The 26,280-nt window shown below is 38.5% G+C and overlaps 1 protein-coding gene and 1 long non-coding RNA gene across 7 annotated transcripts in view; one reads left to right on the top strand and one right to left on the bottom strand.

Moving 5' to 3' along the window:
• The window catches only part of GSPT1 (G1 to S phase transition 1), a 34,027-nt gene extending 13,232 nt beyond the window's left edge, over window positions 1-20,795 (top strand). For 4 of the 6 annotated variants that reach the window (XM_008529522.2, XM_008529523.2, XM_070566723.1 and 1 more), the window contains exons 4-15: window positions 37-264; window positions 1,331-1,364; window positions 3,435-3,512; window positions 4,659-4,839; window positions 5,662-5,816; window positions 5,985-6,125; window positions 8,291-8,384; window positions 9,248-9,328; window positions 13,196-13,369; window positions 14,236-14,325; window positions 14,480-14,648; window positions 16,138-20,795. In XM_008529522.2, coding sequence (XP_008527744.1) covers window positions 37-264; window positions 1,331-1,364; window positions 3,435-3,512; window positions 4,659-4,839; window positions 5,662-5,816; window positions 5,985-6,125; window positions 8,291-8,384; window positions 9,248-9,328; window positions 13,196-13,369; window positions 14,236-14,325; window positions 14,480-14,648; window positions 16,138-16,190 — 1,478 coding nt within the window. In that variant the 3' untranslated portion in view covers window positions 16,191-20,795. The remainder of the gene's footprint in view (window positions 1-36; window positions 265-1,330; window positions 1,365-3,434; window positions 3,513-4,658; window positions 4,840-5,661; window positions 5,817-5,984; window positions 6,126-8,290; window positions 8,385-9,247; window positions 9,329-13,195; window positions 13,370-14,235; window positions 14,326-14,479; window positions 14,649-16,137) is intronic. The other 2 variants (XM_070566724.1, XM_070566727.1) reach the window with 1 other exon arrangement.
• LOC139074760 (uncharacterized) overlaps window positions 1-26,280 on the bottom strand; it is a 38,751-nt gene that overhangs the window by 9,848 nt on the left and 2,623 nt on the right. The window lies entirely within an intron of this gene.

Below are 26,280 nucleotides of genomic sequence, written 5' to 3' on the forward strand. Positions count from 1 at the left end.
TTTTTCAGAATACTAAGTTGAAATGTCTTATTTCAGTAGAAAATGGGGAGACAGAAATGTCCCCAGAAGAATCATGGGAGCACAAAGAAGAAATAAGTGACGCAGAGCCAGGGGGTGGTTCCTTGGGAGATGGAAGGCACCCAGAGGAAAGTGCCCAAGAAATGATGGAGGAGGAAGAGGAGATGCCAAAACCTAAATCTGTGGTTGCACCGCCAGGCGCACCTAAAAAAGAACATGTAAATGTAGTATTCATTGGGCACGTAGGTAAGTGGCGCCCATAGCAACGATAAGAAATGACCAGAGGTACTGCATGCATCACACGTAGAACATCTTATTTAGCTGCTTGGAGGGGTTAGTGAAACTGAACTGAATTAATCTAAAATGTCTTGATTTTTAACTCAGATATTTTAGCTGGCAAAAAATTGCCAACACTTTATTCTAGAAGGTTGGCTAGACTAACAATTTTGTCATGGCATGGAAGCTGGAAGAAAATAAGCTTCAGTATGTTTGTATGTAATGCACAATTGGTCTCGAGACCACTGATGATGGGCTCAGCATATTATGACATCTGTTAATATCCTATGGAAAGTGCCTGTTTTTTTGTATGAACTGCATTTGTTATCTTTACGGCATTAACCTTACTAGGTTAATTTGGTGTGAAGTAAGAAATTAATAATTTGGAGTAACTTCTGGTTGCCTGTCAGGTTGCTGGTTTAACACACACAAAAAACCAAAACAGAACCCTGTTTAATTTACTCAGATACTCTCTGACCATCTGACTTATCCCCAAAATGGTGAGAAGAGAATATGGAGTAGCATGTCCTTTTTTCCTTCCCTTTCTCTCTGCCTTCCCCTGAATATGGTGACACACCATGCTGCTTTTGTGGTAGCAGGAACTCCTTTGAAATTTCTAAAGGAACCGCCTATATTTGTTAAAAGAAAGGCAGCCTCCCTCAATGGAGCTGACAGCTCTTTGGCTACTTTCACCCTCCTCTGAGGCTCCCCTTGGGTAATGTACGTTCTGTTGCTGTGCTCTTAGCTGTAGGTCAGGGAGCAATCTGTTCAAAAATATTTTCTTCTTCATCTGTAAAGTAATTCTAAGTCATTATTGAGCTGCAAGGGGTCTTCACAGCTTCATTTTCTCAGGGGACAGGGTAACTAACCAGGGCTTAGGCCCTAAATTCCTGTCCTTTCAGTTGCTTTTGTAAGATGTAATATATGCTGGGTGGTACCTTAAGTTGTGTTAGTGTATATAGCAGTTGGTGTTTGGGGTTTTTTTTTTTTTTTGCACTTATGGTTTGCATATTGTTGACAATGTTGTTACTTTTAGATGCTGGCAAGTCAACCATTGGAGGACAAATAATGTAAGTCTGTATTTTTTGTTAAATAATAGAGTTAAGTTGATTGATTGAATTTGGGGAAAAACAAGTCACCCCAAGTTAAGAAAAATTAATAATAAAATGACATTACCTGTAGGGAAGGCATATGTTAAGAAGTAAATTTTTTTTTTTTCCTGAGGAAGATTTGCCCTGAGCTAACATCTGTGCCAGTCTTCCTCTATTTTGTATCTGGGTTGCTGCCACAGCATGGCTGCCAATGAGTGGTGTAGGTCCGCCCCCAGGTTCCACTGAAGTGGAGCACACCAAACTTAACCACTAGGCCATGGGGCTGGCCCTAGTGGTTTAAAAAAAAGTAGTTTTTGCAATGTGATCATTGTTAGTATTTTCTAATGGATTTTAGGCTTTCCCTAAAATCCCTTTGTTATCACTGTCAGACTCTCATGGAGCATTAAATGTATTTCTGAAAGCTGTGTTTTAGATTTTTAAAAAATAAAAACTAATATAGGGCCCTCGATTATAGGAAATCTTAGTCTGTTTGAATATAGTTTTCTTGGGAATAATTAAACCAGATCTTGAATCTGGTGCATGGGCGGAGCTGGTTTTTCCTCATTCGTCAACTCCTTACGTTTATGTGGATTCAATCAAAGACAAGTAATCTGGCTAACATGCTAAGATAATTTTTTTAATCATATATAGAAGCTATTTAGGTATGAAAACACCATGGTTGAACTTTAGTGATGTATTCTAGTATTGAGAAATCTTTTTAATTAAAAGGTCTTAAATTTTTAATCTGTCCTAAATTAGACCCATTTCTTTGAACTATATCATCAGAGGATCTAGAAGGCATATCTCCATTGTCTTGCCTTGTTAAGTAATCTTAGTCGGTAATCTTGCCAGTTATTTCTGAAAATTTCCAGAACAGACCCTGAAACAGGCTGTTGAACAGGAATCCTTAACTAAGGCTTTATGGATGGACATGGCAGGCCCGTTTGATGTTGTGTTTTAGGGAAATGTGTGTTTTTTGCTTACTTCGCTGTAATTGGCATTGGCGTTGTGCTGGGATTCTGTGGTCAAGCTGTTAGAAGCGTGCCCTGTAGATGGCCCTACAGAGAACGCAGACGGGAGCTGGGACGGGAGGGCTGCCATTTGAATCGAGTCAAAGGAAGCAGTTAGGGGTGGCTAAGGGATTATTTTTCAATTATCATCTCACTTTGACAGATAGTATTTTCAAAATATTAAATATTGAATTGTATTAGACTTAATTCCTTAGATAACATTGTTGGAATTATTTTCTTTTATGTAGTATTTACATTTGCTTCTTTAAACAAGTTTTATTCTGAAATAATTTCAGACTTAGAGAAAGGTTGCAAAGACAGTACAGAGTTTCCATATACATTTCATTCAGCCTACCCCAGTGTTAACATATTAAATAAGCATAGTACGGTCATCAAAACAAGGCAGTTAACAGGGGTACGCTACCGTTAACTAAGCCATAGGTCCTGTGTGAATTCCACCAGTTTTTCCACTAATGTCATTTTTCTGTTCTAGAATTCCACGTCACACTTAGTTGTTACATCTCCTTAGTCTCCTTCTACTTGTGACATTTCCTCAGTCCTGTCTTTTACGATCTTCATAATTTGAAGAGGGCTATTGAGTTATTTTATAGGATGTTCTTTAATTTGAGTTTGATGTTTTTCACAATTAAATTGAGGTTATGCATTTGGGGCAAGAATATCACAGGATATTTTGTGCTCTTACCAGAGCATCCTGTCAGGGAGTACGTGATGTCAATATTCGATATGTTTTATTTATTACTGGTGATAGCAGTCATGATTACTTGGTTAGGGTGCTGTCTGGCAGGATTCTCCACTGTAAAGTTAGTATTTTTTCCATTTTCTTGGGGGAGATAATTGGAGACTATGTAACTATCTTTTCCACTGAAACTTTCCAGGATTTCTGCATCCTTTTCCTTTACTTGAAAATAGCTGTTTTATGGAGTTGAATTCTCCTCAAGAGCTTTAAAAGTTTCCCAACTTCACTGAATAGTTTGTGAGTAATTAAGTGTTTACTTCTTTTTTCTTTCAATGTTTTCAGGTATTTGACCGGAATGGTTGACAAAAGGACTCTTGAGAAATATGAAAGAGAAGCTAAAGAAAAAAACAGAGAAACTTGGTATAGTAACCTTTCATGACGCTATCCATTACTTTTAAGGAAATGCTGCCTACTTAATGCTTTTGTAGTCCACTAAGATAGAAGTTCATGAGGTCTAATGTTATAAAAAGGGCAAAGTTTCCCTTCCCCTCATACTACACAGTAGATCAGTTCCTGATGCCTTCATAACTTACAGAGGGAGAATCTGGAAACAGCCAGTAATACAAGACTTGATGAGTAAACTGTAGACCGTCCATTTAATTGGGCCATTACCTAACCACTAAAAAATTGCATTTGTAGAGTTTATAGTAACCAGGAATAGAATTTGTTACAGTGGAATTTGAGGAGAGAGCAGGTAACGTAATAGTACTTAGGATATGATTATTAACTATGTAAATAAACACTGGAAAGAAAAAAGAATGTCCGGAATTATTGACAGTGGTTGCCTTTGAGTGGTGAAAGGTCAACTCTTTTCTTCTTTCTAATCTTATCTATTACTTTGATTTTTCAAAAGTTAACAAGCTTTATCTGAATGGGATGTTGACGGTTTTTTTTTTTAATTGTATTCCTTTGTATTAAGGGAAAAAATTCTAATCAGTGTTATACTAAAAAATGGATTACATATTATGAAATACAGATGATGAAGTAATCTAAATTAATGCTTACTATTATGGATGATTTGAACTTACATAAATAATTTTTATATGGCAAAGAAATATTGAAATAATTTTTAGCAAGTTACCATTGCTCCCACATGGCAGGTTAGTGGCATTCACTTTGTAAAAATGTCCTTAGACAGCTATTTATATTTTGTGCTAAATGATTACAAAAATGAAATACAAAGAAACTTAGTCCCTAAGTTACGGTGATATTGGCATCGGTACTAAGCAGTCTTTCTGTGTATGCTGTCAGCTTGTTTTCATGAATAATGTTTGCTTATAGGATATATAGTTGACTGTGGATATATGTAAAAACTGCAAGTGTTTGAATCACATTAATACAGTTTTATCCTCTTAATTTTCATTTCCACCCAGTCCTGCTCATGACTTAAATGTGGCATGCTGGACATGAAGCCAGATGCCATCAATTACACCTTTACTGGAAGAAGAAAGTCTTAAAAACTCTCATGTTCTTATCAGTATTATTCTTATTTTAACATTATTTCAGGTACTTGTCTTGGGCCTTAGACACAAATCAGGAAGAACGAGACAAGGGTAAAACAGTAGAAGTGGGTCGTGCCTATTTTGAAACAGAAAAGAAGCATTTCACAATTCTAGATGCCCCTGGCCACAAGAGTTTTGTCCCAAATATGATTGGTGGTGCTTCTCAAGCTGATTTGGCTGTGTTGGTAAGAAAGACATTTCCAATTCACCTGTGTATTTTTTAGCAGCCCCACTTACATTGTAAATATTTGACTTTACCTTCTAAAAGTTCAACTTAGGTTTCAGTGAGCTATAATATACGTAGTCACAATTTTTACTTTTGTCTCACTCATCTGCTCAAGAAATATTTGTAATTTGATTCACTTATGGAAATATGTTTCAGCTTTTCTCTGCCATTGCTGTTATCTATTACTGTGTCAGAACTTAGTGTCCACTAAATGCCAAGCTTAATCCATTTTGTACCCACTAAATGTGGGTACTCTGGGTACAAAAATGAGTAAGAAGTGATCTGTTTTCTTACGGCCTTCAGTCATTTTGCTTTTCTTTGGTCAGTGTACTGGCACTCAATCACATACCTGTTTGAATTGTAATATATGAAGGTATACTAGAGTTCAGAAAATGGGAGATCAGAAGAAACATTTACCAAAATCTTAAACCATTTAAACATTGTGATGTTCAAAAGCATGTATGTTGGGCTTGACCCTGTGGCCTAGTGGTTAAGTTTGGTGCACTCCGCTTCAGCAGCCTGGCTTCAGTTGCTGGGTATGGACCTACACTACTCGTAGGTGGCCATGCTGTGGTGGTGACCCACATACAAAATAGAGGAAGATTGGCACAGATGTTGGCTCAGGGCAAATCTTACTCAGGAAAAAAACAAAAACGTGTGATATAACTCATTTGCTTCTGTTTTCTTGCAAAAAGCTGGTAAAACTGAAAGGAAAGATGTTTTACTGCTAGAAGGGTATCCCTGAATGTGTTAGAATAAGCTGTTTGATTTCTTGGAATAGGTAATCTCTGCCAGGAAAGGAGAGTTTGAAACTGGATTTGAAAAAGGAGGACAGACAAGAGAACATGCAATGTTGGCAAAGACAGCAGGGGTAAAACACTTAATTGTGCTGATCAATAAGATGGATGATCCAACAGTAAATTGGAGCAATGAGAGGTAAGCTTAGATGTCTTACTGTATTTTATAGACATGATAGTGGAATAAAGGATGGTTTTGTTACTGTATTCTCTTTTCCCCTGTGGTTTTTCTAAACCTTAATTTGTTTAATGAAACTAGAGTTCAATTGCTTTACATTATAATTGAGTTATTTATAAATATTCATAGATATGAAGAATGTAAAGAGAAACTAGTGCCATTTTTGAAAAAAGTTGGCTTCAATCCCAAAAAGGACATTCACTTTATGCCCTGCTCAGGACTGACTGGAGCAAATCTTAAAGAGCAGTCAGACTTCTGTCCTTGGTACATGTAAGTAACCTTTTCTTTCTTTGAAAAAAAGTGATGTTTTAATAAGTAATTTAAGAAATATTGACTTTGACCTTGGTTTTAGAAATACCATGGCTATTGCCCATGTTTTAATTGGCTTATCTTTCGATCATTGAGTTCTAAGAGTTCTTTATGCACTGGACACAACAAGTTCCTTGTCAGATATGTGATGTGCAAATATTTTCTCCCATTCTATGCGTTATCTTTCCACTTTCTTGATGGTGTCCTTTGAAGCACAAAAGGTTTTAATTTTGATGAAATCCAGTTTATTTTTTCTTTTGTTGGTTGTGTTTTTGGTGTCATACCAATGAAAACATTGCCTGGTCTGGTCATGAAGAGTTAGCCCTGTTCCTTTCTTCTAAGCCTGTTGTAGTTTTAGCTCTTACATTTAGGTGTGTGTTTCATTTTGTGTTAATTTTTTTTTTATTTTGTCTTTTTTTTAAAGATTGGCACCTGAGCTTACAACTGTTGCCAATCTTCTTTTTTTGTTTTATTTTTCTTCTTCTTCTCCCCAAACCACCCCCCACCCCCACCCCCCACTGCCCAGCACATAGTTGTATATTCTAGTTGTGAGTGCCTCTGGTTGTGCTGTGTGGGATGCCGCCTCAGCATGGCCTGATAAGTGGTGCCATGTCCGCCCCCAGAATCTGAACCAGTGAAACCCTGGGCCACCAAAGCGGAGCGCGTGAACTTAACCACTCTGCCACAGGGCCGGCCCGCCCGATTTTGGGTTAATTTTTTTTGTAAGGTAGTCTTGATTACCGTAGCTTTACAAGTTTTCAAATTGGGAAGTGTGAGTCTTTGAATTTTGTTGTTTTTTTCCCCCAAGATTGTTTTGGCTGTTCTGGATCTCTTGAATTTCCGTATGAACATTAGGATCCGCATGTCAATTTCTGCAAAAAGGCAGCTGGGAATTTTAATAGGGATTGCATGGAATTTGTAGATCAATTTGGGGGGAGCACTGCTATCTTGACAATATTAGTCTCGCAATCCTGATACTGTAGTTTTAAAGGGGAAATTATTTTATAGAATCCTGATTTCAGAGCTAGAAAAGTCCATAAAAATTAGGTAATAGAATGTAGTCATTTTATTACAGCATGTGGGCTATTTGCTATAAAATATTTTTCTGAATTTTAATATAGTAAGTTTATGAGGAAGCTTTTTCATTATATTGAGCTATTTTATATTTTTAGTTTTCTAAGGAATAAATGTGATGAACTGGATAATAAAGTGGTCGAATGAGAAGAGTACATGGGTAGAATGAAAATATTGTTACAAGCACTTTTTTTTTAACCTTGTTAACACACTTTTTTTTTAGTTTTTTATTGAGATTATGATAGTTTACAACCTTGTGAAATTTCACTTGTACGTTATTGTTTGTCAGTCGTGTTGTAGGTGCACCACTTCACCCTTTGTGCCCACCCCCCACCCCCCTTCCCCCTGGTAGCAACTAATCTGTTCTCTTTGTCTACATGTTTAACTTCCACATATGAGTAGAGTCATTACAGAGATTGTCTTTCTTCATCTGGCTTATTTCACTTAACATAATACCCTCATGGTCCATCCACGTTGTTGTGAATGGGACAATTTTATCCTTTTTTATGGCTGAGTAGTATTCCATCGTGTGTGTGTGTGATATATATACACCACATCATCTTTATCCAGTCATCAGTTGACAGGCACTTAGGTTGCTTCCGCGTCTTGGCTATTGTGCATAATGCTGCAATGAACATAGGGGTGCATGGGACTTTTGGAATTGCTAATTTCAGGTTCTTTGGATAGATACCTAGTAGTTGGATGGCTAGGTCATATGGTATTTCTATTTTTAATTTTTTGAGGAATCTCCATACTGTTTTCCATAGTGGCTGTACCAGTTTGCATTCCCACCAGCAGTGTATGAGGGTTCCTTTTTCTCCACAACCTCGCCAACATTTCTTACTTTTTGTTTTGGTTATTTTTGCCATTCTAATGGGTGTAAGGTGATATCTTGGTGTAGTTTTGCTTTGCATTTCCATGATGATCAGAGATGATGAGCATCTTTTCATGTGCCTACAAGCACATTTTTTGTATAAAATTAGTCATGTAACTTCTTAAAATTTCTCTATTTATGTTGGCTCTCTTTAATGGATATATTTTTATGTTCTCAGTGGATTACCATTTATTCCATATCTGGATAATTTGCCAAACTTCAATAGATCAGTTGATGGACCAATCAGGCTGCCAATTGTGGATAAATACAAGGTATCCAAAATAGTCAAGAAATTGGGTTTTATGGGAGATGAAATAATTGTTTTTTTGTTTTAAATTGTCAAACAGCTTTAATAATTAACAACATAACATAGATGTCTCTCTTTTAATGGCTATACACCATTTAGCAGTATAGATAGACCACAATTTAATCAGCCAGCTTAGCTTATTCCAGCTGTCTCCCAATGAGCCAGTGATCATTTTTCAGAAACAAACTCATACAAGTAAAACTGCTGGACTCAAAGGATTTGCACGTTAAGGTTGGTGGGTATTGACGGACGGCCTTCCCACAGACCGTGCGCACTGTTAGCGCCAGCAGCATAGCAGTGCTAGCGCTACCAGAGCCTCAGCAGCTCTGGGTGGGAGCCTTGAAAAAAGGAAGCTGCATTCTTTTTACCTAGATTTTCACCTTGATTTTTCAGTTTTGTAGTATCAGTATGTAATGTTTTGCCCTCCTTAAATATTTTATTCTTTCGTTAGCTCCATGCTAAATTTCTTGAACAAGTATTGTTTTTCCAGAGTTGTACATGAGGAAGCAGGCTCAGATTTCTGAGAGAACATGCATTTGAACAAATAATTCAGATTTTCACACGTAAAATTCTGTGCTGTCTCCTGTACCATGCTTTCTTTTTGAATCTTAACCATACTTATTATCAATTGTACATATGCTTATGACACACATACTCTAGAGTCTTTGTTCCCTGTTCTATGTTTAAGATTAATCTGGAGCATTCTACCACTTGGGCTAAAGATTTTCTTTATGAGTAAGCCGTGAAGGATTTTACTTTGGGTCATTGAACTGCTGTAGAGTAGTAATAAAGGTCTGACACTTACCTTTTTCTCTTACATTTACGCAGGATATGGGCACCGTGGTCCTGGGAAAGCTGGAGTCAGGATCTATTTGTAAAGGCCAGCAGCTTGTGATGATGCCAAACAAGGTGAGAGTTAAAAATGCTCTTTCTCATTCAGATTTTCTCTTGAAAACATTAGCAAACGGCTAGAACTTTTCAAAAGCTCTAGAGATTTCCATTAAAAGAAACTTCACTTTTTAAGTCCAGGAAAACATTTTATTAATGTCAGGTACAAAATTTAATAAAGCATATGTGGTGTTATAGTTATTCAGTGACAAATGGGAAAGGGTCAGTATTAGCACCACGTTAGAGCTAAAAGATGCGTCATCAAGAGAGCTTCAGCTCCTTCATTTTACAGGAAGTAAACAGAGGTCCGGAGCGGTTAAGTGACTTGCTTCCGTTAACACACGGGGCTTAGTGAGAAAGGCAGGGATGAAAACTGAGGTTTAATCATGATGTAATTAGCTTGCTTTTTTTTTTTTGTATGTAGTTACATTGGATACTATAAAATAATGTGTCCAAGCTGTGCTCCTAATTTGTTTTGAGAGAAGAGGATTTGCCTTTATCATAAATAGGTCTTAACTCTTTCTTCCTCACCTTATTATAATTTCTTCATCTTTGGAGAGGATTTCGTTAAAACATGCAAAATCATCCTTCGTGTTATTTCTGATTGCTCAATTGCTGATAATTGCAGATGACATGTTCCTAAGAAACTGTTCCCTGTTTTCCAGAGAGGGTTTCTCTAACAGCTCCAAAGATGTTGCTTTTGTAGGTAAACGGACTTGAATCTTTAGAACCTCCAAAAAGAGACTTTGTTAGATTTAAGTGAGAATTTCTTTACCCTGCTCATTTCAGGCACAGTGATTTAGAAAAAGTACCCATTGTCAATGTAATGTGTAGGTATAATTGGCGCCTTCAAATTATACTTTGGGATTTCTTGATGCTTTGTGCATTGGAGATCAGAGTATCTATCATGGTACGTTTTTTCTAAGGTACTTGTCTCTGCAGCGTGAAGGTAGTCAGAACGGCACGGAAATAATGGTCAGTTTGAATCCTTGCTCAGTTTTGTCTGTAGAGCAGTCGCAGAAGGAGAGTTTGCTCCTGGAGATAGAAGGTGGCGTCGTGGTTCTAAGGGGCTGGGAGAGGAAGAAGGGGCAGTGACTGCTTAATGGGTACAGGGTTCCCTTTTGGGGTGATAAAGATGTTTTGGAACTAGATACTGGCGATGGTTGTACAACATTGTGAATGTGCTAGATGCCACTGAACTGTACAGTGTAAAATGGTTTAAAAGGGTAAATTTTATGACTATTTTACCACAATAGAAAGACAAATACAGTTCATTCTGGGCAAGTGAACTTACTGCCAAGCTACAGCAGTAGGCGAGGGGCCTTCTCTGTGGAAGCTGTCGCTCCATACTAATTACTGGGCAGGTCGGTGTAACGTATCGTATAATAATTGTTAAGCAAGCCTTATAAACGCACTTCACTTGAGTCCTGCTGAGTCTCAGTGGAACAAAGTTAAATACTTTAAAAGACTTAGATGTCAGACTATTTTACATTAAAAAATTAATGGGTAGGCAACCTAGGGAACGGGAGAAAAATAACTGTATATCATAAATCTGATAGGGGGTAATGTCCAGATTATATCAAGAACTTCTGCAGGTCAACAACAACAAAATAAACAACCCAACTGAAAAACGAGCAAAGGACTTAAATAGACATTCACCAAAGACGTGCAGATGGCCAACAAGCACGTGAAAAGATGTCAACATCACTAATCATTAGGGAAATGCAAATCAAAATCACAATGACATAACACTTCACACCCATCAGGATGAGAACTATCAAAAAAACAGAAAGTAGCAAATGTTGGCAGGGATGTGGAGAAGTTGAAACCCTTGTGTACCGTGGCCGAGAATATCAATTGCACAGCTGCTGTGGAAAACATAATGGCATTTCCTCAAAAAGATTTTACAAATTAAAAATAGAATAATCATATGATTTAGCACTTCCACTTCTGGGTAAATACCCAAAAGAACTGAAAGCAGACCTTGAAGAACCAATGTTCATAGCAGCATTATTCACAGTAGCTAAAGCATGGAAACAACCTATAGTGTACATTGATGGATGAATGGATAAACAGAATGCGGTACATACATACAATGGAATATTACAGTCATGTCGCTTAACGATGGGGATGTGTTCTGAGAAATGTGTGGTTAGGCAATTTCGTCGCTGTGCGAACATCATAGAGTGTACTTACACAAACCCAGATGGTATAGCCTACTGCAGACCTGGGCTCTGGTACTAATCATATGTGACCACCATTGTATATGACCACCATCGTTGACCAAGATGTCGTTATGTGGCGCATGACTGTATTTAGCTTAAAAAGGAAGGAAATTTCTGACAGACTGCAACATGGATAAACCTTGACAGTGTTATGCTAAGTGAAATATGCCAGTCACAAAAAGACAAATAATGTATGATTCCACTTATATGAAGTACTTAGAGTAGGCAAAATCCTTAATACCTTTTATAAACTAAGAGAATTTGTTGGTCTCAACTTTAATATTTGATAACTATAGATTAATTTAAAGACTAGACTAAATATTATGTTTAGCCATAAAAGGCTATATTTGGGGAGAGCAATTGTTATGCTGGATCATTTGGGCAAAAAGTAGTAAACACTACTTGTTTAGTTTAGTTTGTATATGGTGGAACTGCTAGTTTCTATCTCTTTATCCCGATACATAAGGAATTTAGCTAACAAGTATGGCTCTATTTCAGTTCTCGGAATAAATTTTAACAGACAGGTATCAAGGTATAAGATCTCACTAGATCTCAGCAAGCGACAGTTTGTAGACTTCTGGTGTGGAATGTGATTGTTGATTCTCCACTGTTTATCTACCGTCAGGAGATAATTCATATTTTTAAAACGCATTCCTTCCAAAACAAAACAAAATAACAGCCTTCAAGACAAAGTGAACTGTCTCCAAGGGCAGAAATGGAGTAAAATAAGGGAGTACTTGTGGGGTTTTTGTTTTTTTTTTTTTTTTGTAGTGAAGAAGATTGGCCCTGAGCTAACATCTGTTGCCGATCTTCCCCCCCTTTTTTTTTCCCTGCCGAAAGCTCCAGTACATAGTTGTGTGTCCTAGTTGTAGGTCATTCTAGTTCTTCTGTGTGGGATGCTGCCACAGCATGGCTTGTGCATAGGTCCACATCTAAGATCTGAACCAGTGAAACCCAGACCGCCGAAACAGAGTGTGCGAACTTAACCACTTGGCCAGGGGGCCCGCCCAGTGGGTATTGCTGTTAACAATGGGCTATTTTTCCCCATCTGTGTGCTCTTTTGAAAAAAATTATTGTGGTAAGATAGGTAAAATTTACCATCAGTGACATGGTACATTCAGAATACTGTGCAGTCATCACCAGTATCTAGTTTGAGAACATTTTCATCACCCCCAAAAGGAAACTACCTGTTAAACAGTCAGTATGCTTTTAAAGCTTAATTGTTCAAATAAATTTTGAGAAGTATACTCTTCAGATACGTGGGGATTGATAGGTAATGGAAGCTATGTCTGTTAAATCCTAGAATTTAATAATAATAAAAATCACATCCATAAAATAAAAATAGAAATGTGAGATTTAATATTTTAATTTTGAAACAGTAAAAAAGGCAAATGCTAGTTTATACTATATTATTCTATGTGGAAATTATTAGGATGTGATATTAAAAAGACAAATTAGTATTTTAATTGACTGTACCTCTAGGATATGATTTTCATTGAGTTCATGTCATACAAATAAAGTTTTATTTTCAACTAAGTATTTTGGCTAATCCGCAACCACAGAAAAATGTGGCTTGCAAGTCTTCAGTGAGCAGTCAGATCACTGTATGTTCTGTAATGCAGTGTATGTGTCAGAAAACCACTAGTCTTGGTTTCTTTTTAAGCACAACGTGGAAGTTCTTGGAATCCTTTCCGACGATGTAGAAACTGATTCTGTAGCCCCAGGTGAAAACCTCAAAATCAGACTGAAAGGAATTGAAGAGGAGGAGATTCTTCCAGGATTCATACTTTGTGATCCTAATAATCTTTGTCATTCTGGACGTACATTTGATGCCCAGGTAAACAGTTATTGTAGTTGTCTGAGTGATCTTTAGTGTCTGAATGAAATTGGAATTTAAATGCCCTTTGTCCTGATTTTTGGTGGCATGCCCTTGTGTACAGAAGGGGAACTGAAATACAATAAACCACATATGTATCACAACCACCGTGATGTCTGTGTCTCACACGTGAGGTCTTCAAGATGGTCAGGTTCTAACTGGGTAGGCAGTATTCTTTGTAAGTTCCTTTGTATTTCTGATCTCCTCTTGGTAATGTATCACATTTTGCTCCAAGTGTCTTTCACCTTAAGTGGAGCACATTTGCCTTGGAAGTCATGGTTTGTCTGCTCATTTAGAACAAGTAACTTTCCAGACAGGAAGACGCACACAATTTCTCCACGTTAATAGCTACCTGAACTCCCCAGGAGAATGACACGGTAAATGCCTGGTGTAGCTCACCGAACTTTTGAGTTCTGTCACAAGGTCTTAGATTTTGACGCCAGATACCAGGTTGTTTACTTTCACTGGATCTTGGATATGGAGAAATGGATGAAACCCTAAGATCACATCTGGGGGGATGGGGGCGGGGGAAAGCATGTGAGCAGCAATGATTCACTTCCCTCCTTGGGGAGTACAGAGGAAAGGCTTACCAGAGAAGAAAGCTGCCTGCTGTGTTTGTAAAGTTTGAGCACTTGCCAAGATCAGGGTACAGATCTCAAAGTTCATGCTTGGAGGTCAGGCGACCTAACCCATCACTTCTGACATGACAATAACAAGTTGGTGTCCTGCTGAGATGGTGAGGTACAATTCTTGTGGTACTATGTAGCACTTTAGAACATTCCGTTCTTTTCTACTCTAGGATAAACATGTGACTTTTTCCTTGGCAGATAGTGATTATAGAGCACAAATCCATCATCTGCCCAGGCTATAACGCGGTGCTGCACATTCACACCTGTATTGAGGAAGTCGAAATAACAGTGAGTTTCAAGATAATTGGGGTTTTTGTTTGTGTTTTCAGACCATTTCATCTCGGTAATTTCTAGTTGGCACAGTGATGTACTCTTATTTGCAATCCTGTTAAAGATTCTTTTATTTGGCATTATTCTGATCTCACCTTTTTTTCTTGGCTAGGCCTTAATCTGCTTGGTAGACAAAAAATCAGGAGAAAAAAGTAAGACTCGGCCCCGTTTTGTGAAACAAGATCAAGTATGCATTGCTCGCTTAAGGACAGCGGGAACCATCTGCCTTGAGACCTTTAAAGACTTCCCTCAGATGGGTCGTTTTACCTTAAGAGATGAGGGTAAGCCTTTAAATTGATGTCTAGTAGTCGATCTAAGATGCTTAGCTTTGGGGATCTTCATCTGAGTACAGTGCGCATTCACAGAAAACGTGGAAAGGGGTTCTATGATATACCCACATCATAAGTACTTTATGAGCTGAATGAATGCAACAGCAGACAGAACTGACCATGCGTGTTAGCAGTAAGGCTCCAGATGAAGAATCTTAATTTTGATATTTTGCAAGTAATGGGGTTTGAGTCATTTTATGTACTAAATAAGACATTTTTATGATGAAATCCTTTGTAATATGTGTGATTAAAGCCCATCTTGAAGGGCTTAATCCTGTAGGACAAGTTTTTGCTAAGCAAGCCTCTGAAGTAGACATCTTGTCATTTTTGTGGTCAGGAGAAATCGTTTTAAAATCAATTATGATAAACATTCACTACGCTGACATTGGGCGGGATAAAAGAGATACATAGATTGATAGTCTTCTAACACCTAATTTTTTCAGAGGTTTACTATTCATGTTCTTGTGTGTGTGCATTCATTTCTGCCTGCCTCTGAGTGAACTGGAACACCTGTCATTTCCTATCTCGTGTCCATGAAATTCTTCGGTATCATGAAAACAAAATGACTTTTATTAAACATTTCTCTGTGGATTGTTAATATTTCTAACTTAAATAACTATTTTAAGAATGTGGAAAACTTATATAAAACTTTGTGGTTCAGTTGAAATATAGGAACCTGATAAAATCAGGCAGACAGAAGAAATTCATGTAGCAGAAATTTTTAACCCCAGAATTATTTTTTCCTAAAGAGAAGACTGGCTTTTACGTTTTCACAGGACCTAATGTGTTTTGTAGCTCTTATAATAGGACAACTGAGCCTTTTCTAACAGCTTTATTGAGATAATTTACAGACTAGGAAACTGACCTGTATTAATTGTACAATTCAGTGAATTTTAGTGTGTTCACAGAGTCGTACAGTCATACCACATTCTAACGTAGAACATCTAAGAAGAAACCCTTAGACCCGTTTACAGTCACCTCCTGTTTCTACCCCCAGCCCTAGGCAACCACAGGTCTACCTTTTCTATTTTCTTTTTTTGGACATGCCATATAAACAGATTCATACAATTTTTGGCCTTGAGTGTCTGGCTATTTCAGCATGTTTTTGAGTTTCAACCGTGTTGTATCACGTATTGTATGTACTGCATTCCTTTCTATTGCAAATAGTAATTGCATTGTGTGGATATTCCACACTTTACTTGTCCAAGCATAGGTTTTTGATATAGGAAATCCTGTCTTTTCACCTCCCCCCAGAAGACCCACTTGTTAAGACTACCGAATCAGAAATCATGCCTTTAGTGGTAAAGCCAGTTGATCAGTAATTTACATTGTAAAAATATTTTTATGATTGAAATTAACAAGCTTTAATACCTTACATAGCCTTGCTGTTAACTACTGAAAAGGTTGCTTTTGTTTTGTTTTGTTTTAACTTTATTTCTAGGTAAGACCATTGCAATTGGAAAAGTTCTGAAACTGGTTCCAGAGAAAGACTAAGCATTTTCTTGATGACCCTGCACAATACTGTGAGGAAAATTGACTGCAAAAGCCTACTTCACACCGCCTTCTCTTATTTTCTGCCCATTGACAAACCTCTCCCTGTATTTTGCAAAGACAAAATTCACAGCAAAAGTCCACATTATGTCAGCTTTCTCATATTGAGAGCTCTGCTATGCCACTGTTGAATTTTTCCTGAGATTTTTTTCTTCCCCTCTCAAACTCGGCTTCCCTGGACAGATTTGGCAATAGCTTTGTAAGTGATGTGGACATAATTGCCTACAATAATGAAAACCTACAGGAATTTTTTTATTTTTCATTTTCCCCTTAGGTATACTTAGTCTTTTTTTTCCCCCAGGCAGATCATTCTGAGTGTGCGAGTGTGTGTGCACATGTTACAAAACAACTACCATGTTAATAAAATATTCAATTTGAAACCCTTTTCGGTATTTGAATTGCTTTTGAATAATGTTTTTTATCTGGATGTAACATTGTTGCATTAGCTTTTTAACTTTCCCAAGTAATTGAATACATTTTATTACTTGGACTTTTCTAAACTCTCCCTATCCACTACTTTAAATGAGGCATTTACAAACAAACAATGTTCCAGTTTGTATTAAGGGACAGAGTCAGTGTGGCCCCTCTTCTAGCGGTTAATGCATACATACATCAAACACCTTTCTGCAGCTGCGGCACTGCTGTATGAGGTCTATCAGTTATTTTCCGCCAATTTATATTTTAACGTGATTTCTTAAACGCAGTAAGTTGTTTTAAAATAAAAGAACAGCATACTGTAGTTTTATCAGTAAAGCATAATGAAATTGTACCCCTACAGAAAATTCCATTAACTTGTTAAATTAGTGGAACTCACAATAAAGTAAGCATGTTGAGACCTGGCAAAAACGCCTCCTTTAGTATTTATAAGAGCTGCATGCATCTAGTATGAAAAGCGTACCCATTGCAAGTGCCCGTTCTACAAATTACTCCGTTTACTGTTCGTATCAGTTGTTTTAAAGGTTGGATGACCCTTGCTGGGTAAAGCTGAAGTTCATCCAGCAACTAAATGAACACGTATTTACAACCATCGGAATCTGCACAGACTAACGTTAACGGTGATGCGTAGATCAAGCACAGTAGAAGTTTTTCTCAATTATTTGAAATTGACTGTTTTCTTAAATATAAAGCTGAATTTGCTGAACTGTGTTTTGGATGAACCACAGTATAGCATTGTGGTGTTTTTTAGATTGAAGGCTGACTTTCTGCTATAACTGTCATGACTTTGAAATTGTTAATGAGAATAAGTGGGAAACAGAAGAGAGAATTTCTGGGTTTATTGGAAGCCTCCCCCATTGATTTTGAGTGCTGCCATTTATCGAAGACTTGGCCTCTTGCAGATTGCGGTTTCTCTCTAAATAAGATACTTTGTATATTTAATGACAAGGCCCTTCCCTGTAATCTTCCTCCTCAGAAAAGAAAAGCCTAGTCAGACTGTATTTCCAGTTAAAAAACATACAACTTAATCTAATCCTGTTTTCTTAATTATAGAATTCCCATCCATGTCGTGAATGAGGCTACATTTAGGACAGAGCAAAGTTATGTCCTGCAGCTTCCTATAACTATCCTCCTGGCTATTAAATTGCTTGAAATTTAAATAAATTTGATGATGTCTGCAAACCTCTGGGCTTTTATTTTTCTGGGAAATATGGGGGCTTTAATCAGTACGTAACAACTCTTCTGTACTTCCAAGTTACTAAGAACAAAATACTAGCAATTGCCTGGATTTAAGGAATCTTTAAGAGTCACTGAAATTATTTCCAAAGATAGATTTCCATTTTTAAATTGAACACATTTTTTAAGAACCACTTATGTTTGCTATTAAAACATGCACACTTTTAGAATATTATGTGCTTGTTGCCAAGACACTTAAGCAAAAGGACAGAGAGGAATCAATGGTGAAGGGCTTCCCTCTGAAAAACAAAAGGTAATAAATATAAATCTAATTATGAAATAAAAATTTCATTGGATTCTTGCACATTTGTGCAGATAATTAATTATTTAAAAGAAACCTCGTTCAATTAGCCAGCACCAGGCGTTTTGTGGGCTTTGAGGTTGTTTGGCCGAGGAGGTAAAATGGCTGAAGTCAACCGGCCGTGTTCGGAGATGCTGGACCTTTAGAAAGCAAGACAGAGTCCCATGCTGTCATTTTGTCTTTTGCAGGTGCAAGTGTGTTTTTTTTGGTTGACATTGCAAAAATAGGGTAATTGACTGCAGATTTAGAATGTTACAGACCTAAACATTTTTTCTCTATCTTTAGCATAGATGTGTTTTAGAATCATAATTTTCTTTGCATCTTTTTATATTAATGATGTTCTTTACACAGCTTTTGTGCTAGATTATTTAATTATAGTTTTTTAAATTAATGAACCGAGTTTGAGAAGAAAGCTATCATTGAAGTCAACATCTAAGTAACTGCCATTTAAACCCTTATTTCTTGCTGTGGGAGAGGGGAAGATACAGTATCTATTTCTTGTTTTTAATTTGCAAAAAGGACTTAGCCAGTGAAAATTTATGTAAAATCAGACCAAAAGAGTTGGACTGTGTATTGCCATGAAATTAAGTGACAAGTAGTAAACTATTCTAGAATAATTAAGCCCATGTATATTTGTTTTGAATTGAAAGTCTTGAACTATGTGATGCCTGAATGTACAAACTTTGCAAATTGTCAGAGTACAGATCGCTCGCTGTGACAGGTCCTCCTGCCTCGTGCGCTAGTTGCGTAAGCTCCAGGAACTGCTTGTACGGCACGGATGGACTTGGACCGTGATGCAGCTGAGCCGTCACTGGCACCCTCTCTGCTGAGGGCTGCAGAGGTCTCAGGCCAGAGTGTCAGCCAGATCCAGGTGTGTAAGCCAAGGAAAAGGTGGACTATGGTCAAACACTGCTTCCCTGAGGAGCTTGTGACAGAACTCGGCTGAAGTCGCTGGCACTCTTCAGGAACACTAGTGATGCCTGTCATGACTCCACGGCCTTTGATTATCTTTCCCCCCGACAGTGCGCCAGCACCTTTCCTCACGGGCCTGGACTGCCGCTTCGGGGAGGACAGCCTCACTGCTTTGCGGAGGGACTGACGGGAGTTGAAGGACAGTTTTTATTCCAGCTCTTAAGATGAGGCAACTTTCAACCTTTAGAAACCCTTTGTGAAAATTCTGGTTACAGCACTGTAGTCTGGTTGTAGGATGACTAAATGTTATGTTCAGTGTTGGCCTACCTTATTAGAATAAACTGTGCCATGAATCCTCTCACAGACATGCAAGGTAGATAGCAGTCAACAGAATTTAGGGGACGATTTTGTGTCTCCAAATAATATGGCTTAAATTTCCTCCAGCTAATTTTTCAGTGATTTTAGCAGATGTCATCTAATATATTCATGATCTTGTTTCTTTCTTTAGAGATCTTGCCATGGCAACAACTTGTTAAATAAATGTAATTACACATGCACAACACAAAAGACTTAGTGGGTTTACATTTAGCGGTCAGTTGTATTAGATTTCATAGTAAATGGAATAGGAAGTATTTGTTTTCCTGTAGTAGTTCAGTGGATTCCATTGGAACCAGTTTACTGCCAGAATTCAGATAGAGTAGATCTGGTTTCACCTTGTGATGGTGTTGGCTCCAGGATATTTTTGTCTTTCAGTGTCCTAGAACACGCGTCTTCCCTTCAGTAACTGTGCTCTCACGTACCTCTAATCCTGTGCTTCCTGGAAACGGTAACATGCCAGCCAGATTGTTTACTAAGGAGTGTTCAGAGGGCCTGGCGGTGCGGGCGTGGACGGCCAAAGCTTCATGCTCGCCAACATAAGGGAAAAGCAGACAGGCACCAGGTCTGATTAGGCGGGATTTCTTAAGCAACCCTTTGAATGGTAATTGTCCTTTCTGCCTTGTCACACATGCCACTGTGCCCTTTAAAGTTTAACATGGCAACCTCAGGTTTGTGGACAGCAAAGGCAGAGTGACATCTTGTGCTTCCTGAGGCTCCCGTCTGCCCAGCACACTAGCTTAGTGCTTCAGATGTCAGCCCAAGTCCCTGCTGCCTCCTCTCCTGCCCGGGAGGAGGGCTGGTGCTGGGCGGGGCCCGCACTCCTCAGGTGACCGAGCACGCGCAGCAGTGGATGGTGGGCCGACCTGCAAGCTCTGCACTTCAAGGACTCACCCTGGGCTCAGAGAGTGACGCAGCTCTTCGTCAACTAGTCTCTTCTGTTTGTTCGAAAGGAAATGTGGATCTCTCTGAGGCCAGGATTTAGTGGCTATTTTCACTAGACGGCAGGTTAATACCTAGCTCTCATTTTTAAAAAAGAATAAAGGGAACTGATTAGGTTTGCTGGGTCTTTTAATCTAATTCCAAAGCAAGGCAGAATGCTCGAGGTAGGAATAATGGGAATCCAAGGTAAAGAACCCTTTTTCTTATGATTTGTAGCTACCTACTGTGCCTGACTTGGTGCCTGTGTGAGGATTAAGCCCTTAGTCTGCTCTTGCAATTATTCAAATGACTGGTTAAAAAAATTTGCTTTTGTAATAACAATAAAAATTGTCATCTTCCCTTTTGAAGGATTTGTCTGTCTGTTTATAAACACCTGTATTATATCCACACCCTGAGTGTATCTGGCTGTCTTCTGTGCAGTCCTCTGTATCAAGTACTGGAACCATCTACCAGCAGATTTGTTGGATGGACCTAATAAGCTCCATCTCGTAAGCAATTTACAAACACGTCTGCTTGCATATGGTACGCAGGGCCTTTGCACAGTGTATACGCCTGAATCTTAACACAGCAAAGCAACTCTATAGTAAGACGCTTCATAATAAATCTAGTGCAGTATGTGGTCTTAGGGGAACAGCTGGGGAAGCATCAATGACTGTCAGCACTACGAACCTCTACAGTCAGGATTTTTAAAAATGAGCAAGAGACCAAGAGTACTTACCCTTCTTTACTGTGCAAGGGCAAGAAGCAATTAATGATAAAACAGGGCGGTGTACACAGTGGTTAAGGGCATGGCAGCAGTACGTTCCTGTGTACTCATCTTTTATTCCGTGAGTTAGGATGAGTTCTTGCTTAAACCAGCTTTAGGTGAAAGCAATCACTGCAAGGCTTTGGTAATCAGTCTCTAGTGTGGGCGTCTGGCATTAGGTGAGTTTTAGCTTAAAACTCACGAGCAAACAAAGCAGGGGTTCATATTATAAAAGCCGTAAATAAATGGCTTCTGACCTTTCCCAGTAATCACGTTTTCTACTCTAAATGACTAGGTCTCCAACCCTGCCTGTCAGACACGGTTCTAAACGCTGTGTTTGGGTGTCAAACCACACAGGCAGGCACTGTACTGCGGCGGGCGGAAGCAGCAGCAGCTTACACCTCGTGGCCCAGGGAGCCAGTTTCAGAGCCACACATTCTATCAGTGCATCTTCAAGCGGAAAAGCAGCACCAATACTTGGCATGCTGCAGCTTTGTAATGAAGAGCCATGCATCTCCCAGTCGAGGGTGAACGATGGCCAAGTTACAATAAAAGAGAATCACAGTTTTCCAGATTTAAAAGAACCTTAAAAAACAAAAAGCTAGTCTCTCTGCCCATGTGAAAAACGGGTTCTGGAAAGCATTTTTATTTAACCTCTTAAGTGACGAGGTTATCTACTTTAAGCCTTCACAGCTATTTTGATGCTATCTCTAGGAAGAATTTGAAGTCATGTCCTGTCGTGGCATCTCTGTTTCCTTATATTTAATTTGTCCTCTAAATTCCACGTTAGTCTTAGAAGTGTAATTTTACTTGTTACCTGTAAATATATCTTTCCTTTAAATTCTTTCTCAATGCTCTGTGCACCCCAATTACTTGCACGAAATATTTTTCTATGTTTTCTGCCAGAAATAAGAGATTACCAAAAACAAGGAAACAAACGTCCTGAGGCCGACAAGTACACTTTCTGTTCCCCCATTACTATTATTTGTGATACGATCCTTCTGTTCAAAATTAGGTGAAAATTTTTTCCTCTTAATGTGCATTTGGTCACATTTAATGTTAACTGCACATTTTCTTAGCTCATCTCATTGCCCATATTTGATCTCTTAAACGCCTCCCTTCAATGGAAACGATGATCATACGCAAACACATGAATAAGCAGTAAAAGTAGTTAAAATATTATGATTCATATGAGCTTACTTTGTATGTTTAAGGCATTTTCACAAAAAAAAGTCCTGTTCTTTGAGTTTAGTGAAGAGGCAGGCTACTGGGAACGTAAGTCTGCTGTTAAATAGTTTAGCTACAGACGGCATAATGGAAAAGTTACATATCTAACTTGTTTTGCAGCCTTCGTTGTGTGATATTTAGGTTGAGATTTAATATGGTGATTTCACCCCTTAATTGAGCAAGAGTACAGGACTCCTAAAGGACTGTTTGCTTATAACCTACACAAGTTACTCGGGACAAAAGCAATCTCCACCATCTTCATTACTGCCCAGGCAAATACAGTAAGTTTTAGAATACGAAAGAAATTTTGAAAGAATTAGATCCTTAGGAATAATTACTATCTGTAAAGAAGTTCCAGCAGCCAGAACTTGTGTACAAAGGAGATTTTTTTTATTAAGGTAAGATTTGCATACAGTGAAATGCACGGATCTTAAATTTACAATGAGCTTGTCAAGGGTATCCAATTATGTAAACACCTCCATCAACACACAGAACGTGTCTATTGCCCCAGAAAGTTCCTTTCTGCCCCTTTCCAATCCATCCCTTCCTCCTGCCAAGGCAATCACTGCTCCTCCAGAGAGGAATTTTGCCTGTTCTTGAACTCCAAATAAATGGAATTACTATGATTCCATCAACTGTCTTCTTTCAAGCAACGTGTCTTAGAGATTAATTTTCTTTATTGCCTAGTAATACTCTATTTTATGAATATCCCACTTTTTTTTTTATCCCTCCTTGAAGGGAGATTTAATTTTGTTTTCCAATTAGGATTCTTTGTCATTCATTGCAAATACAAACAGCCTTCTTTGAATTATCATTAGAAATGCAAATAAGGAAATAAACCAGAGAGGAAAGTTTCAGCTCGTTTCCCTTTACCTGCTTTTACAAAGCTCTTACCAAACAGAGACAGATCGTTGAGTACTCCCAAACGCGGTGAGATCCCATGAGCCCCCCTGCAGGCTGTCAGCCCTGAATGCTTTCTGCACTGTGTCCCTCTGACGTGCCATGCCAATGCTACAATGGACGCTCCCTATCACACTGGCATTGCTGGGGCGAATGCACCTGACCTGTACCCTTCTAATTAACTCTTTTAAACCTCAAGGCTAAGTCCTTTTCTTCTTTTTCTTTTTTGGTAGATTTACTGAATTATGTGCATGAATAGCTTTTAGAAGTTTTTTTATTGATCCCTTATTGATGACCTAGCAGAATACTTTACAGGAGCCACTGAACCTTCCTAATTTGAGTGAAGACGCACTTTGAACTGTCATAACTTACTTGACCAGTTACCGACCGGTACTGGTTAAAAGTCCTCCAAGAAGTCGTCAGCTGCTTCTCTTCAGTGATAAATGAGACCAACGGTATTGGTAACCCGTGTTTTAAAAGCCTGGAAATCACTTTTAAGAACGGCCTTAATATGACATTCCTCAAGGAAGAGAACTCCTCTAAACTGAGGTTGGATTAAAAAGCTGTCTTCCTAAATCGTGTACAAGTGGGGGTTGCTGTGCACTGTGAACTGAGCAACATCATGTGCCATGGTACCCACACAGCTGACAGGTACAGAGTTAAAGCGAAACAGCAAACGGGCTGAGAAAGTTTCTCTACTGAAAACTCCTGTATTTTCTTCTCTCCTTTCTGGTGATCTCACTGTTCTCTTGCTTCTCTTGCCTTGGGCCCTTCCAAAATTTTTCCTTTAAAAATCAGGAGCTCAGACCAATTTATTGACCATCAGCCATTTCTTCGCTGCGTGAGTGCAGGTGCACTGCCTCCTTCCCTGCTTCAGCCGCTAAGAGGCGCGTCTCATGCTCCAGTCCATTTAATCACGGCCACATTATTCTCAGCAGAGGGCTAACCTTGTGCTGGCGCGTATGGGCCAGGCACGATGGAGATACAGGTTACCTCATTTAATTCTCTTAACGATTCCCATGGGAACTAGCTTCATTTTACAGATAAAGAAATTCAGGTTTGGGAGATTCGCTAATTTGTCCAAAGCTAATAACTAACTAGTAAATCATGGAATTGGGATTCAGACTCAGATCCTTCTGACCAAAAAGACCACATTCTTCATACCGTCCTTACAATGTCACATTCTCTATTTGAGCAATATTGTCTCACCTCTTAATTCCATTATGTCTGGGTTAATGCTCCCTAGCAGATTTCAGTACCAGGACGAGAATCTTGAGGACACTAACACAAGATTTTTTAAATTGCTTTTACATAATCCAGCACGGATAATTGACTATGTGGCTTTTTTTGTTGTTGCTTTGCCATTTGTAACTATTCTAAATTGGTAGGGCTTTCTAAAAACGATTTCTAATAGTTTTCTAGATTTACTAGTTGATTCTAGCAAATATTTATTTTGAAGTAACTAGAATTTGAACTCCATTAGTAAGTCTAGTTTCTTAAACTTTATCTTTATACCATCCAGCAACATGTTCATACATTCTTTGCAAGTAATTGCATTATGATTATTAAATCCTTAATAAAATTATATACTACTTTGCATATAGTTAATGCCATTTTAAGCAGGCACATTTTGCAACTAATAAAAATATTCAAGAAGTTCAAAGAGAAACATCTCAGTACCTTCAGAGAAGCAACTTAATAGGATTCACAGTATTCAATGAGACCTGGGCACTCAAATGTTGAAATGAATTTAAAGTCTGTCACATAATCTACATTTACTATAAAAGGAGGGCACGCAGATCTCTGAATAAGAGAGTCAGGAGTAAAGCCGGAAGAAGGCAGGCCGGGTGTGTGCCACGTAACTAAGCCCCAGTCCTGGTCCTCAGAGAACTCACTCTAGGAGAGGAAAGGCAGGAATGAGCCGTCATTATCACAGCAGGGTAAAGCGCCAATTTTAGAGAAGAACTCCTCCTACTGTGGCTGTCCTTTCGGTTTTTAAGGCATCTGAGTACACGGCTTTTGTCACGTCCTGCCTCCTATGCCTCGTTCTGCCCTGCTAAGCTGTAACTCACTGCTGGTAGGCATCTATGCCTGAGCTGGGCGTTATGGACTGAAAGTGAGTAAGCTGAGGCCGCAGAGGTTCAATGAGCGGGGAAACCAAAAACGCTAACGAGTAATTCAATAAATGCCATATAGAGAGATGAGTAAGTGCTATTATATATGTTATTCTTGATCATAAAAAGAACTGGTAATATAATAAATTCCCTTGAATGCAAAAATATTTTCATTTATTTCATTGGCCTTAATGGTAAAATAAAAAATACCAGTGTTCTCTTTTTCTTCATTCACTCACATTCCTCATAATCCTTTCACTGAAATTGCTTTCCAGAAGGTCACCATGACCTAATTGCCCAAGAAAATGGCCTTTTATCATGTATTCTCCCCAACTTCTTCAGCATTTGGTGTGAACACAGCTTCATATCTCCACTCCTCAAGGGGGAACAAAGCACTCTTGTGATTTTCTTTTGCATCCTCAACTATTTCTCTTTCACTGGCTCTTTTTCCTCCTGTGCCCTAACTGAGGGTTTCCCCACAGCCCACTCTTCCTCTGTACTTCTTTTTGCCATCTCATCTGTTTCTACAGCTTTAACCATCACCTCACAACTTCCAAATTACCTTTAGTTCAGGAACCTTCTCTTCCATGTCCCAGATCCACTTAGACGTAGCCCTAAGCGTCAGACTCAAATACTGAAAAAGAATCTCGTATTATTCCTCCCAAATCTACTGCTCCTCCTGCCTTCTTCCCAGTTTCTATTACCACCACCACCCATTTGCCCAGTTATTCACAACTTGGGAGTAATCTGAATTTCCCTCCTTGTATATCCAATTTTCTGTCAAATCTTACACTTTGTCCTCGCTGCTATCACCCTAATACCAGACCTCAATACCTAGAAAACCAC

The sequence above is a fragment of the Equus przewalskii genome, chromosome 12, assembly GCF_037783145.1.
Source record: "Equus przewalskii isolate Varuska chromosome 12, EquPr2, whole genome shotgun sequence".
In the NCBI taxonomy this organism is placed as follows: domain Eukaryota; kingdom Metazoa; phylum Chordata; class Mammalia; order Perissodactyla; family Equidae; genus Equus; species Equus przewalskii.